General features: G+C 46.8%; 1 protein-coding gene across 5 annotated transcripts in view; it reads right to left on the minus strand.

The window, feature by feature from the left end:
* The window catches only part of arid1b (AT-rich interactive domain 1B), a 161,784-nt gene that overhangs the window by 15,672 nt on the left and 129,584 nt on the right, over positions 1-16,528 (minus strand). For 2 of the 5 annotated variants that reach the window (XM_079174870.1, XM_079174869.1), the window contains exons 8-11: positions 10,067-10,388; positions 8,794-8,955; positions 2,192-2,328; positions 903-1,006 (exon numbers count right to left, since the gene is read on the minus strand). In XM_079174870.1, coding sequence (XP_079030996.1) covers positions 903-1,006; positions 2,192-2,328; positions 8,794-8,955; positions 10,067-10,388 — 725 coding nt within the window. The remainder of the gene's footprint in view (positions 1-902; positions 1,007-2,191; positions 2,329-8,793; positions 8,956-10,066; positions 10,389-16,528) is intronic. The other 3 variants (XM_079174873.1, XM_079174872.1, XM_079174871.1) reach the window with 2 other exon arrangements.

Here is a 16,528-nt window from a genome sequence, read left to right on the forward strand (position 1 = left end):
GATCATCTCTTTTGGGAGCACTCGGGGTCTTTCTGGCTGCTCTGACTCCCTTAAATAATTCAAAAGGCCCTACTACCGCAATCAGCAAAAGAAAAGACAGGGATTTGGAGGGAAAAGACGTGTAGTGGATGTGATGGAGGCGTGTGAGTCTGTTTGTGCACGCCTGTGTGTGTGTGTGTGTGTGTGTGTGTGTGTGTATGTGTGTGTGAGAGAGGGGCTGTTAAGCAAAAACAAGGGGAGGGGGTAGAAAAGAGCAAAGAGCAGAGTTCTGTTGTTGCTGTGCTGAGCCAAGCCGAGCTGCAATTGTAGGGCAAAATGAGAAGTCAGCATTGTGTATTGGGACGTGTGTGTGTTTGTGTGTATGTGTGAGGCACTGAGGAAGTAGTGTTTAGGAGAAGGATGGTGCATGTGTCTATGTGTGTGTGTGTGTGTGTGTGTGTGTGTGTGTGGACTTGCTGTAGAGGCCAGTGTGTGGCTTCTTGACTTTTTGTAAAATAAAATAAATGAAGAAATATGCATGTGTTGTGTGTGTGTGTGTATACATGCACTGTGTGTCTGTGTTGTGTTTGAAAGTGTGTACACGCATGTGCGTGTACTGCAGATGCCCAGCCCTCTCTTTCTCTCTCTCTCGCTCTCTCTCTTTTTTGCAACTCGGGCTGACAAAACATCAGCAAGAAGAGAGGGCTGGGGGCAAAAAACAAAGCGAGGAAAACATTAGGAATGGTAAATGTTAAACAAATCATTAAATATGGCGAGAAAACAACAGAGAAACAGCCCACTGTGCTGAGGCAGCTTATGCTGATCAGATGTGGTTTGCTTCATTAGGAGAGCAAGATCAAGAAAGAGAGGAAGAGAGGGAATTGCAAAGAAGGATGGCAAGAGGAAAAAGGTCAAGGAGGTACCTTTGGTTTGTGAGGCTCGTTGGCCGGGCCGCCGTCGTCTTTTACGTCCGTTTTCGATTTCCCATCTGGGCTCATCATCCCGTCTCCCGACATTCCCATGGCTCCTTCAACAAGAAGGAGGAAACATTAAAAACATAAAAACATATCGCGAGAGACATGTGTGGGCAGGTAAGCTTTGTCCTTTGGCCATAAATAGCATAAATATATAAGATAATAAAGCTTTCTCCCAGCCGGTACGCTTTCACCACAATGTAATGAAGATGTATACTTGCCGTGTTTTTGTATTAGAGTCAATTCAGTATGATTGAACTCCCTAAAATGAACAGTGGCCTCTTTGTTTGTGCTAAAAGCTGCTTGATAATTGTTTGTTTGATGTCACAGACAAAGTCAGACATGTAAAATGGTTTAAATATTATGTTCTTCTTTCTGTGTTCTCAAGGGGCCTCTAAAGTCTGTCCAGCCATTCATCTCCAAGAGAAGATTGTGAAAGAAACTTAAAAAAGCGTTTAGAGAAAAAAAAGCATTAAAAGACTGCTTCTTAAGGAAGATATAGACAGAGAAAGAGATAAGACTCCACTAAAGTGAGCCGGTGCGCTCTCTCAACCTCGCTGACTGCACATTCTTAGACGACCTCACATATTCAAAGTGCCAACAGAAAGGGAAGGAGATGTTGGCTGACTTGTTCCTGTTTTCAAAGACATTTGAGTACCTTCACGAAGTTTCTAATTGAAGAAGAGCTGAGGTCCTTAAAGACTGATTTTCACAGTGCCAGCTGCATATTTCTTATTAACAGAAAGAAGGGGTCCTTGAATACAAGGCTCCCCTCTTTATTTTTCCCTTGTGTGCTGCGGCACGGTGGGAAAACTAATGGCTTTTTACCGTGCCCAGGGGCAAACCAGATGAGTTTTGAGGAACCTTGGCGCTCTAATTCGTTTGAAGTTTTCCAAATGTCACGCATTCTGATATTTGCGTTTCAATAAAAGGTGCCTTTCACTTCAGGAGCCACAGAGCCGAGATGCATTTAGCAACAATGCAGCTGGGTGAAGGGCTGAAAGAAGAAGGGATGCACCGCATTAATCTTTGCTCACTGGAGGGCCAGCTCCACAGAAGAAGTAAGAGCTCACAAGGTAACTCTTGAATTCTTAGCCTTTTAGAATCTTCTGCCCCTTTTAGTCCTCCCTCTCTCTATCTGTCTCTGAATGAGTCCCGAGTTGGTTAATCTTGAGTGGCTCAGTGTACAATTGACAACAAAGACCATTACTCTGCTGGTTGGCATTCAGCAAGTATACCTGAAGGCGGCATATTGTAGGCTGGACCTTGTGCGTTGCCCATGGCTGAGCTGTTGTTTCCCGTTGGCTGGCTGTTGGGGACAGTGGTGGCCATGGGGCCCGCCTGGCTTAGGCCGGGGCCTTGATAGCTGCCCTGCCTACCACAGAAAGAGGAGAACGACGTTAGTAGGAGCGGTAGAGATGAATCCGGTTTAGATTCACAATGTAATGACAGGCTGCGGAGAGATAAGTGGGTCACAGTGAAAGCTGCCGAAGAACAGAAGTCACAAAATTGTACAAAGATGATATTTGGCAGTCCGTCACTGCCACACTGCTTTATTGTTGTCGTAAAAACTGAGCAGCATGTATATCTGAAAGTCACAATGAAAGCGCCGTACACAACATATCCCTGATCAAACAAACCGCTCTTCTGAAAGGTTGAAGATGAGCATGCAGCATCAAGGGAGAAAAAACTCCCATCCTCTCTTTGCTCTTCTCCTCTACAAATCCCCCCCTCCCCTGCCTCTTCCCCTCTCTTCCTCCCTCTCCCACAAGTCATAATTTAACTAATTAAGGTGTGCTTTTGGAGAGGATCATGTTATTTGTTGCCATGGTGACAGCAGAAGTCAATCTCCCTCCCTAAGCCTCCCTTCTCTCTCTCTTTCTCTCTCTCTCTCTCTCTCTCTCAGGCGGCTCATCACATGGTGTTGCAAGTGACATCAGAGGGGCTTATCTGCAACCTGCTGAATGCTGGCCATCCATGTGTGTGTGTGTGTGTGTGTGTGTGTGTGTGTGTGTGTGAGACTGAAGGCAACATCTATCGTTGCATGCCAGGCAGGCCAATGCCAGTGACATGGGGGCTGAAAGGGAACACCGTGTTTGGAACAATTTGGTCTATCTCCTGCTGTCTCAAGATTATCTCCTGGACAACCGCATAAAAGAACGCCGGGAGAAAAGGGGGAGAGAGAATGAGAGAGAAACAAACAAACATGTGAGATGAAGAGAGACAGAGGCCTAAACGACTGAACACATAAGAGAGGAAAGGAAGGCAGACTGAGCATGCGGGATGAAACAAAAAGAAAGGAAGACAGTAAAAAAGGAGAGGTGGGAAGGGCAGACATCTAAGGAAGTGAATGGTAGCAAGGGCGGATTTAAAGGGAGAAAGGATGAAAGTAAAGCAGGAAGGAAGGAAGACATCAGAGAGACAATGTTGGGCAACGGCAGACCACAAGGAGGTGCATTTGGCCCAAAATGCAACAACATTTTATGTGGACGAAAAGAAACATTCAATCCGGATTTATGTCAGTCAATTCCCTCCTAACTGGCATCTTTCTCTCTTTCACACTCTCACACAGACACATAGTGTAATACCTCATGTTGGAAGCGATACACATAGCCTAAGAGGAGGGATTGGCTTGGTAAACCTCCCCATAATCTCATCTCACAGATGTAATTAGTCATAGAGCACGGCTGATGATACATATGTAATCCCTCTATGGGGGCCGAGGTGCACAGGGGAGCTCCATGGCAAAGAAACAAGCTCACACCAGATCCACGCTTATCTGGCCCCATTTCCATATAATGGGGGAAATATAGACTCCTTCGTTTGCTGCCTACGTGTTACCTAAAAAGCTTTGTGTGAATCAAGACACAGAAATAAATGTACCTTTTGATGGTTGCAACTTTCCCCCGCAAGTGAAAAATGTATGCCGCACGCAAACTCCCAGAAAAGAGAGCGCTGATGAGCCAGAAAGGCCAAAAAAAGTTTGGAAATGCCAGAGAACCTCATTGATCCATACTGTAAAAACGCCCCTCACCCAGCTTAAGCAGAGGCTCTCATGTGAATGGTGAAATACCCAAAACAACAACAACAACAACAGTGGTTGGAGGTTTTCAACTGTGGCACTCTCCCATTATGACTAATTCATGTCATAAAAAAGCCCATTAGAAAGCACTTGATGGAGGCATTGCACAGCGTTTAATCACACTTAATATATGCATGTGCCGCTATCGTAAGGGGGGAGGGAAAAAAAAAAACGGCACAGTGCATTCATCTTGCTCTCAGGCACCTTGGTGCCGGGGAAAAAAAAAAAAAACCCATCCTGTTGCCGCAGAGAGAGAGAAAGAGTGAGTGAAGGACGAGAGAGAGGAGGGATAGATGTAGAGGGAGAGGAAGAAAAAAAGAAGGGAGGTGGAGGGAAAGAGTGAAGCAGGGAGGGAAATTAAGGCAAGAGGAAGCCTGAGTGGTGTGTGTGTGTATGTGTCCCTGGTGGACCGATGGGGGGGCGTATCTTCAGCTCAGGGCCCCAGAGCTGGAGGTAATCGCTGTTCCATGAGACTGAGCCGAGGGAACACACACGCGCACGCACACACACACACACACACAGTAAGAAACATGGAAACATCTATACTAACACCATCAGGCCAGTGCACTCTCAGTTTGTTGTTTAGGAGTGGCCCGAGGAGGGAGACAGATAGAAACAGCACAGGGAAACGCTCTCTCAGAGTTTTTTGCCTTTTTTTTTTTTTTTTTTTTTTATAGAAAAGTTTGCGTGAGAGTTTTGACACCACAATACAGGGAAGATGTAAGAAAATTCAGCTTTGGGACTCCGGTTTGTTCGGCCTGTCCAGACAGAAAGGCTATCACCTCTCACAGTTGAAATGCATTAATAGAAACAGACATTGTCGTTTTTTTTACCACTTCAAAGTGACAACTAACATTGTTTTTCTATTCATTCTATTTAAATACTCTACCCTGGCTGTCCTTCACTCTCCCCCTTGTTTTTTTCCCCTAATTCTAAAGAGACACACACACACACACACACACACACATACACACACACACACACACACACACACACACACACACACACACACAGAGCCATCTCTCTCTTTTTGCTATTCAGTCCACATGTGTGAAGGGCATCGGAGAAGGCCACTTTCGCACCGTGGGCAGAGTGTGTGTGTGTGTGTGTGTGTGTGTGTGACAGTGTGTGTTTGAGCGTGTCCTTGTGTTCATGCGCGGGGTGGGCGCTGTTGCCAAGGGGATGCCATGGTTACGAGGTGCCAGCCAACCAGCTGACGGTGTGTCTCTCTAGAAGTGGCAGCGCCTTTGTCCTTCATTCGTGGTGACAGGCCGCGCTGATGCCTCCCAGCGCTGCTAACTGGACGAGACAGCAGAAGCGCTGGGACTGCAGGAGTGTGTGTGATGGCTGAGCGTCCCTCCCTATCGATCCCTTGGCATTGTGTGTGTGTGTGTGTGTGTGTGTGTAAGAGTGTGAAGAAGAAAGTGAGAGAAAAAAGAGCCAGAGAGAGGCTGCTGGATGGAAGGATGGAGTGGATCGGCTGGAGGCCATGAATTATATATGGACCCAATCTGTTCTCAGGGCAGCTTGGGCTCATAGCTCCTCCAAACTCCTGACTCAACTCACCGCGCACACACACAAAATTGTACACAGGAGGGAGGGAGGGAGGGGGGGCAGAATAACCCCCCCACACAAAATAATAAAAGGACAGCTTTTAACATATTAAATCCAGAGAAAAGCTACTCTTCCCTTCTCCCTCCCCTCCCTCCCCAACATCAAACAGCTCAGGATGGATGGAGGAGAAGCCATTTATTTTGCCCATCTAATGAAAGCAGAGCGCTGCGTAACACTGCCAAGACTGCGAGCGACAAAGCACCACAGGCAGCATCACTCGTTCTTGACATTCAAGCGTTGCTCTTATTTATTTAGCAAATTTACTTACTAAGGAGGTCAGAAATGAATTATTTGGCGAGGATTTGCCTTGGAGCACTCTCCTCTCCTCTCTTCTTCCCTCTTCCAACATTTTTCTCCCTTCAATTTCCCTTTGATTTACGGCTCTTTTTTTTTTTTTTTCGAGCTTTGCTCTTCTTCTACTAAGTGCTTATTTTTTTCGACAGAGCCCGTTCCTACAGCTCCAGGAACTTTTTGTGGAGTGTCGCCGGCAGCGCTGGAAAGTCATTTGAAAAGCCAATTCTGTCCTCAGAAGCTGCTGCCAAGAAAAGCTAATACCTTTTAATACTTTCAGTTCTCTTCTCTTTTCCAAAAATAATTCCCGTACATCAATCCACAGCCTCTTAAAAAAATGTTGTACCGCACCTTTCTTCCAAACAAACGTGTACCTCCTCCACACTGACAGGCATGACACCGTCCGTGTTATTTGAACATGTCATGTCAGACTTTTGACGCTCATCATACTGACAACTGGCAGCCTAGAACGCCCAAAGAGTCAACTTTTCATAAAATTGATGCCATTTTCCCTCAAATTTAATTTCAAGAAATACCACCATCTATTTCTGAAATTAAGAATGAACCTAGATTTCAAAAATTCCGCAAGATTTTCTGACTTTGTCGTTAAAATAAAAGACGTATTTCACCGCTCACGTTAACTTTTAGTAGAGCAACAGGGTGCCCAAAACTCTCTAGGCTAACACTGTTTCTCCGAAACCACCGATCCAACTGATTAACCAATAATCCAGTCGAAAAACTTGAGAGAAAAAAACCCCACTTTTGCCACACTTTCTGAAGATTTAATCACGACCCACGCCTGCAGCCATGGGAGACCAGAAGTGGCCCTCCTCTGCTCATTTGGCATTCTTTTCACTCAGCGTAATGAAGTTGGAGTGTGTCTACCAGCGTGTGAGGGTGTGTGTGAGTCAGGGTTGGATGGAGATTGGGGATGAGAGGTGGAGATGGAGGGAGATTATTGGTGGAGACTTAATAAAGGGACGTGTTCAAGAAAATGAAGAAAAGAAGAGACCAGCCAATGACATCGGTGCTAACTAGCCCCTGATTTGGAAGGTCGGGAGCGGGCGGCTGTGGCAGTTCACTCAGGGTTGGTGCATCAAAGAGTGAAACTAGACATGTGCTACGACTAACAACTTGTTTCTCAGACGGAGAGGAACTAGGTCTGAATGTTTCAGAATGTTGCACTGAGATCTGGAGAGCAAACGGGGAACTGGAGCCTTTAACTGCAGGTTTTCGGAGGCCAATTTTCTCCTGATCTCCCTCAGATGTTCTAAAGTGGGATCTGAGGAAGAAAAACATAACAAGGCTGTGCTGGAGACAGCGGAGAACAAAAAGCAAATTGGGAGGAAGAAAGACTGAGGGAGATAAAACAGCCTGGGTAGGATAACAGAGCTGCATGGAGACGGAGAGGGCGATACAGTTGGGAGAGTTGGTAAAAAGAGTGAAACAGGTGGGAGGAGAGAGAACAGATGCAGACGGGGAGGGATGAAAGAGGTAGAATGAGCGACAGCAGACAGGAACAACTCTGAGGGCAGCACAGAAACTCAAGTATTCTCCAAAAATGTCCATCTTAACTACCAGTTAGAGTCTGTTTTTGTTTCAAATCAGTCAAAACAACTGTCTGCCAGGAGACTAATTCCTAATTGTAGGAAGAAAAAAAAATAAATCAATATTCTGAATAAAGACGACGGTAGCAAAATGACAAATGATTGAGATTTTCGAACACTGATATGCTTTGAAAACAAATAGTCTCACCTAGTTGGCAGATTGTTTTTACAGCAGGCAGCTAGTTTATGAAAGTCTTTTGTTGTTATAAAAATCAACCGTCTGAATGTTCTTTCCTTAACTGCAATGTTTGTTTTGAATAAACACATTTGGACGTTAGCGTGAGCATGTGCAGCAACAGCCAATGTAGCTGAGCAGAGAGGGAAAAAAACAGATTTCCAAAGGAAAATCAAAAGAAAAAGCCGCCATTGTGCTGGACTTTTTGCTTCAAATATGACCTTTGCAATGCAGTAAAACACACACAAAAAAACCCACCCAATAATGACAGCGACGTGCCAAAGATGAAGATAACACACCGAACAAAGACAAGAAACCCAGGGATGTTTTCACAGTCGACAGCGAATCAAAATGGATCACTGAGAGGAGAAATACATGAAGACACAAAACACTCTTTTGAGACAGATATGTAAAGAAACAGCACAGGAGAGAGAGAGAGAGAGAGAGAGAGAGAGAGAGAGAGAGAGAGAGAGAGAGAGAGAGAGAGAGAGAGCCCTCTCCTCCAGCAGCGCCTCTCTGGTGTCTCGGTGAATGTGAGGAGAGACTGACAGTCAGTCTGATTGGTCCCAGCAGTGGGGATCATGTCATGCCACTTCTTATTGACAGCCCAGCCATCCCTTAATGGCTGGGCCAGCATTTGCATTGCTGTGTGTGTGTGTATGTGTGTGTGCACTGGGCCCCCCTGATGCACGTAATTAATCACACATACTGTCAGCCACACCGCAAAATGCCAACGCAGTGCACACGACAATCTGAAGCTCAGCGAGTGTGTCTGTGTGTCCATGCATCATACTGTCTGTGCTCACTCGTTGCTGCCATTAGAGCGACTAAGACGTGCTGATGATGATAATGATGACTACAGTGATGATGCTGAAGGTGATGATGGCAATTACAATGATGACTCCTCTTGATTTGCTCCGAGAGGGAGCTCGTGAGAAATATCACCCTGATCCCTTTCAGGTCTGTTTAGCCTGAAAAAAAGTCCCTTCAGTTTAGTCACACGACACACAAACACACATAGGCGGTATATAAGGCGTGCACATACACGTGTTATGAGGGTGGTGGACCTACCTATAGTGCTGTGAATGTGAGGGTGGTGGGATGGGTGGATGGTGAGGTCTGAGTGGAGGGGAAGGTGGTGGACGGACAGAGGCGGGTTGGGGTGAGGGCCAGTGGGCGGAGGCGGGTCGGGGTGGCTGCATCTGGACCGGGGACCTCGCATATGGAGGCCGCCTGTAGATCGGCGTCAAAAGGACCCCCCCGACAAAAAGAGACACTTCACTTGAAATATCATCACAAGCTCACAGTCTCCAGTCTGACTCACGCACCATCGGAAACGGGAACGAACATTGACGATGCGCCACCTCGGCCGGGAGAACGCCAACGTTCGGCGAAACCCGCACCGATCGGAGGAAGCGCATAAATCCACCCTTCCTCTCAGAAGACGGCCATGTTTCCACAAGTTCCCCCGGCAGGGTTCAGGAAAAGTTTACTGCCCACACAATCCCACAACAGCCCTGGTCTCCGACGCTACCAACACTCATATATTCACAGCTCCAGCCCTGACGGAAAAATAATATCCCTTAACTCATATAGCCTACCATTATAGCATCAAAGTGCTTTGTAGTTGTGATAAGGTGCTCGGTGTCACCTCTGTCTCTGGTGTCTTCACAGTTAAACCTAAGGTTTGCTTTTTCCTCTTTTATGTTTTGACAGTGCAGTATTCAACCCATACAGTCTGCTCACAGACCAATATCTCTCTTTCTGCAACAAATGGCACTTGGTGTATAGTGCCAGCTATCAAAATGTCAGGCACTTTATGAGATGTGTGAAAATAGGGATAGCTCCGCAAATGGCTCATAGAAGCGTGGAGCCCCTGAGAACGACTCTTGCCTTCACATCTGAAAAGACTGTTTGGAAAAAAAAAGCAAACTCTGTGGCGCAGAAACTCTCTGTGGTGCTTTTTCAGCACTCCTCCCCACAGATGACCCCGATGTGAGATAGAGGAGCTTGCTAGCATTGCACTATTTCCAGGTGAAATAAAAAAAAGGCTTAGTCCCACAAAGGACTTTGGGGCCATTTCTGTTTGAATGGCGCCGCAATATAATATTTACACAATAATCTCCTTTGTCAAGATCACTTTAGGACAATTATGGCACAGGAGCAGCAGCAGCAGCAATGAATTATATGCAAATATACACACACACATTTGTATATATGCTGTCTATATAGAAACTTAGGTGAGAAGCAACGAAAAGCAAAACAGATACACATGTTCATCTCTAAAAAAAACCCAACAGGATTTACTAAAGGCATTAGAGCTGAGTCCATGCTGTGCTCTCACCTGTTGTGTGTTGAGTTGGCAGATCCCGGCATGGCAGCTGCTGCTGCCTCCTGGGCCTTGCGGTTAGAATTACCCAAAGAAGGAGGGCCCATCCCGGGCCCAGCTGGCTGGGGCATGCTGGGGGAGCTGGGAGCCATGGGCGGGTACGCCCTGTTCTGGCTGCCCGGGCCGTGGCTGCGCCCTACAGGTATGGGCTGGCCGGGCCCCTGGCCGTGCATGGGGCTGCTTGCGTTCATCCCCAGGCTGTTGGTCATGCCGGGGCCGGGGCCGCTGTAGCTGGTGCTGGCAGGCCCACCATAGTTGGAGGGCCGAGGATAGTTGCCTGGAAAGAAGACAACATGCGAATGAGCCTAAAATCATTGAAAATGTTGGTATTACACAGACTGTGTCATTTCAAACGTAAAACATGACTGGTTGTCACTTGAGACTTTCAACATCTCACTTGAATTTGATAGATTGCTTACGAGAATGACACAAAATGGCTGCAGTGAAATACTGTAGTCTCAGAAGGGTGCTATGAATCACTTCATTTGAGGGAAATGGGAGTTCATCAAGCGCTTGTCAGCTGTTACCGTTATACCGGCAACGGTGACACATACAACAATTCCATCCCTCAAGAAAATAATCTTGTGACAGACGTGGAATGTAAAGAGCAAAACTAAATTCTGATTCATAAGCTCTTTAACCTCCTGAGGAGGCCGTAAAAAACTATATGGTGTGCGGTGTGCCGACATTTTTCACAGCTGCAGGTTTGCTGGATGGCCATGGGAACAATTGTCAATCTTAAGGCTGACTTTGTGAAACACTTGAAAGGAGCTGTAATCTGCAGTAAATGCTTTCCTGCTGCCCTGGAGGGCCACACGGCCGCGATGCCAGAAGCTTTCCTAAGGTACACTTAAACCCCTTCCATTTTGGCTCTAAGAGCAAAGCTCGACTCCAACGCCAGCTGCAGTAAGAGCTGAGAGAGAATCACCATGCTGTCAAAGACCACACATTTAGGCCCACTAACACGCACCTACTGTACATGTGAAGGCAGTGCAGCCCCACACACAGAGCACATCACATTGTATTCCCTCTGCAGGCGCTGGGCCTTTTGACTGTGAGATTCCCTCCCTGGGACAAATCCCCCGCAAGATAGAAAGGAAAATGTGGTATCCTCTATTGTGGAGGGGGCTATTTATTTTGATTTGATTAAGGGTGCTTTAGTTGGGCCTCACTGCTTAATCCTCTGTGAATATGTCTGGAAAAGGGGATCAAGTCCCTTTAAAACCTGAAGGCTTTTCTGCACGCTCAGACGAGGGAAAGTTGAATGACAATATTCCACAAGAGAGGGCGGGGGGGGGGGGCGTCTACCAAAATGGAAATGGCTTCTCAGTGTCCTCGAGCTGCTTCAGTGAAGACACTTTCCACATGACATAAGCCTGCAAGTCCAACAGTGGGAGGGAGCGAGAGGAAGCAGCAGAGGGTGTGGGGGGGGGGGGGAAACATACAGACAGAAGTTAGCGGGTAAAAACTCATGCCCCCCCCCCCAAGCCCCAAGATAGGATTTATATTGAATCAAAATAAAAGTCTTTCCCATAAAAGTCAGCAGCTTCGGTTGAATTTGTCCAGAAATTGTGATGAAATCTACTGTGGGAGATGGGAAAAGAAGAAGAGGATTATTTCTGGGCAGGCTTTGGTGAGTCGGTGAGCTGAGTACGGCTGACACCTGTCAAGGGTTTTGGGGCTGTAATAGGGAAGCGTTCAGGAAGAAAGGATGTCTGCTAACGAACACAGGAGGATACGTATGGTGCACAGTACATGTGTGTATGCGTGTGTGAACGCATATATAATACTTCTGAGACCTTGCAACCAGGGAAAGACACATTTCCATGTTTCTTCCCTCTCACGAGCGACCGCCTACAACGCTGTGGAAAGAATCGCTGGGAACGGCGTCCTGCAGCTTCCTTCCTCTCGGCTCAGTTTGCTCCGGATGAACAAGGCCGCAGTCAGCGACCTCTCTCAGCCCTTTTTGGACAGCTGTTGAGCCCCATGTCACGGCCGCCTGCCATACACTCTCAATAGCCTGGGCGGACACTGTGGTTTTTGGCCCTTGTGACAGACTGGGGCTTCAGCACACCTCCCGGGGAGTGGTTTAGAACAAGAAGTCCCATTGGGACAATCTGCATTTTTTTCCCCCAATTCGGCGGACGAGCTAAAAGCCCCAAAGATGGGAGTTACTGGAAGTTTCCATGAGAATGTATTCGACTTTACTGGGAGGGGTGTGAGATGCCAAGCCAATTCTAACTGAAGAGGTTCGTGTGCTACATCGAGGGAACTTATCAGCCGTGATGTACTACCATTCCAAATGTTCTAGTTGTGGGCTACATTTGCCTCGGCTGACAAAGGAAAGACAGAGTGGCTGTGGGACTGGGTTAATGCTAAGCTTTCCTATGAGAGTCCTGCTCCGATCTGACAAAAATGATTCACTTTCTGAAGGATTGGTGCCGCGCCAAAGTGCTTCTTCAAGGACAGACAGTGTACTAACCCACTTTTTAAAATGAGTGAGAGCTCAACCCTGAAATTCTAAGTGTTTTCATAAGAGTCATTTATGCTTTCTAAAGGCTTTTGAGGTGCCATTCAGATTTCATCAGATGATAAAGTTGGATCATTGCGGAGGCAAATGACAAAAAACAGATAGCACCGAATATATTTATCTACAATCACAACAAATATCATGTAACATAAATTGACAAAATCGCTAGTATTATTGTAAACCTAGGCCATGACTAAATTGACACCCTATGGTGAACTGAAAATATGTATTAGCTGCATTTTTCTTAAAAACACAAATAATCTTGGCTGTAAAAGACACCATGGAAGTCATGGGAGTTTTGTAAAGAACCAGATAGAAGTCATCAAGTTTCTGAAGGGCAAGAGTCAGAGTAAGATCAGTTTTTTAATGTCCCTCCTAACTTTGAACTTCAAGTTAACTTCTGATCGGAAGTGAATACAAAAGTGTGTCTTTTTTTAGCCATAACCCTTCATATAAAGTGTTATGAGTTGTGAGCAGTTGGTGGCTTCTTTAAGAAAAACAAACCGGCTCTAAGTGCTCAGAAATCCCACTTCCTGTTGCTCAAACAGGCCAGGAGAAAGACATTTCCAGTGTTATCTTATAAGATGCACACGTTATCATCCACTTCACCTACTTTTCATGCTACTCATACTCTGGAAACCAATCAAGGAGGGACAAGAGGAAAAGAGGACAAGGAGGACGTCATTCCTTTTTTTTTTGTCCCTTCTCGCGTCCTTGTGGCTCAGTCTCGGTTTCCTGCCTGCTTCTCGAGCACTTGGTGCCTTCGGGGAGTCTTGCTGGTATTTATAGCATGGTGGAGGGGAGGAGAAAGAGAGCTCACGGTGCTTCGTTCACAATTACATGGAAATTCCCGGCACAGTCACGCCTTCGGTGGACGCTATATCCTGCGCCGGGTTTAATCCCTGCAGTCCCGCGGGAGAGCTGGAGTGTGACCAAGCAGATTACCGTCTACTGCTTCCTCAGCAGACTGGACCGTCCACTGCTAACAGCCGAGGCAGTCATTCTCCCGGCTACAGTGGAGTAAGGTATGATGGTGCGCCAGAGAGCCCTCCGGATCTGTGAACTCCATCAATAAGGAGTGAAACGCAGATTACATGGCTGCATGCTTGAGCTGCCAAGGACAGCAGCAGGTCAGGCCGTCCGTGTCCACATGTGGATGAACACAAATAAAAGAAATGAATAACAGCATTTTTTTCCCTTTCACTTTTTTTTTTTTTTGCGGATGTAGTGGTTGGAGGAAAGACGTATTTGGTTGGGGAAAGAAATGCAGTGTGTTGACAAGAATCCGACACCCTGGTACTCGTTTCGTTCCATCTTACTCAGAGTTACATTTTCTAAACCGTCAGTATGGTTGCTATGGTACACCGTCTCCTCTACTTTCCCCTTGTGATGCAAATTAAAGTGTCATTCACTATTATTCAGTAACAATAACATTATTTTACCGAATTCTAACTGTTTCTCTTGCAGCACACATGTGTGACTTGCTGGGATGGACAGTTTTGTTGCGGCGTCTTCTTCTTGCCTGAGGCTCCCACGTCCTCTCCCAGCCACCTCAGCACCTTCCCCGGCAGGGCGTCTGAGCCTAAGCAGGGATGGGGGTGCGCCTTGGGGGCCGCCGAGCTCCACACACTGTCAATTTCCTCCGAAAAACTCCACTCCCTCCTCCAGGCGCTGGCTTTTTTGGCTGAATTACACCGCCGCTCCAGGAAGGCACTAAGGCTTAAAAGTGCTGTCTGAGGCATGGTCATTACCAGCGAGTGCTTAACCCCTCAAGGGGGGGGGGGGGGGGGGGGGGGGGAAGCTATGCAATGGGAGGGAGAGAGAGAGCAGAGCTGAGACGGACTCCAAATCTCTCTCCTGTAATGGCCTGAGATCCCCCCCCCCCCCCCCCCCCCCCCCGTCTGTCTGTGGTGTCCACTGTTGTCAACATGCTGGCTCTGTACCATGTCCAAGTGCATGTCTTGAAAGCAGCTGTTGGAGTTATTTGAGTCCTGAGAAGCCCGATGTCAACACACAGTACGAGATCAGTTTAACTTTGGATAAAGAGGGCTTTCAAACGACAGCCATGAACATAAAGAGGCATACATATTTTTGGGGGGAAATACTGGGCAGTCACTTTAAGAGCTCCCCATTAGAAAACAGCAAAAGGGAGGGAAAGCTTTGGCAGGGTTCCGCTGCGCATAAATCTGGAAGAAAATCTTTGGTTACAGTCTTGGAAGCAGCCTCGTGGAATCAAAGATCTCTGGAAAAAAGCACTAAATATTTTAGTGTTGTTTGTAGAAGGGCCATATCCTCCTGCAGAGTCATGCATCACCGTAACCGTATGTTGGAAGGGCTTACGTAGTCGATTACACAAGCTCTACTGCAGTCATTAGCCCCTGATAAAAGAGCAGTGCTGCAGCCTTCCCTTACACAACACCAGACATGCTCTTTGGCGAGCTTCAAACTGTTAGCGCGCTAGTGTGTGTGGCGAGCGAGATTGCCGGAAATTTGGTGTCGCACACCAAACACAGACAGCTTAAGAGTTGGGTTCTCTTAGCATTGGCATGCAGGCCAAGACAAACAGCAGAGCAGAGTTCAGAAACTTGGAGTGCGTTTCTGTGTTGGCTAATGGCTGGCTAATTAGCCAGTGTGCTTAGGAGAAGGAAGGGAAGCAGATGGAGCTGTCATTACGAACAATGACCAGCAGCTGTCTGCCCTGTTCAACCTAAACAGGTCCCTGACGGGCCCCTAAAGAACTGGGACCCTGAGTATGTCCACATATTAATACTTTCCAGTACTGAAGGTGTTGGGAGTCATTTTTCCATACTTTTGAAAAATCCTCCAGTTACCAGTTTAAAGGGGCCATTTTATATTTTTTACATAAGGTTATGGCCGAGTTCAGGCAGGCAATAACACTGCATCAAAAAACCTTCTCATTCATCCCAGTGAGCTCATTGCGTTGGTACAGTGCCGGTGTAGAGAGAAGTGCTGGGTGGTCCGTCGAAAACAACAACGTTTAACCTTGCTAAGACCTCAGCCCTGTGATAGTCTGACAACCCCCCCCCCCCCCCCCCCCCCCCCCCCCCCGCGACCCTGAATAAGACAAGCGGTTACGGATAATGGATGCATGGAGGTAACATGCGAAGATACAAATGTAGCCACTCAAGAAGTGCCACGTGTTTGGGGGTACTTGCTGCGCTGCTGTCTGAAAATATCCAAGAGTACTACTACAGGACAGATGCAGGTCAGTAGCAAGTGTATTAAATTTGAATGAGAGTACACATACATCAGTATGTATATACTGTGTGTGTGTGTGTGATGAGAAGAGAGTGAGCCTGAGCTGTTCTTTCCGTTTCTGATGGGAACATCTCTCCTGTCATCCGAGTGAGATTTCACGCTCATCTGCCTCCAGAGCCTCTTCGGGCTAGTCCGCCTCGCTGTCGCTCTCTGCGTACTTTATTTCTTTATTTTTCGCTGTCTGCTTACTGGGCTGTCAGCCCAGCCAAAGTCACATTAAGAGATACGAGTGGGTGGAGAAGGGAGACCAAATACCAAATGCATTAGGGCTATTAATCAACATTAACAAATGAGAGGGAGAGGACGCAACTTTGGGAAAACACACGCACGGATGGGCACATTTATCAAGGTGACACGTTAAAACACACATTTACCAAAGAAATACCATAATGTTTCATCTGGTGTGTCGCCAATGGCGGAAAACTAAGTACAACAGCAGATGTCAACGTTTGCTGGATTGCCAGGAGTCGTACGTTGGAGGAAACAAGTGAGCGGAGAACGCTCGATTACAGAGAGCGATCCAAAATGTTTCCCCAAATTTCAGGGAATCTTTTTATTTTTTTTTATTTTTTTTTCTCAAGTATCACAAAAGGCTTGGATTGATGGTT

Source organism: Pholis gunnellus (genome assembly GCF_910591455.1).
Source record: "Pholis gunnellus genome assembly, chromosome: 15".
Classification (NCBI taxonomy): Eukaryota; Metazoa; Chordata; class Actinopteri; order Perciformes; family Pholidae; genus Pholis; species Pholis gunnellus.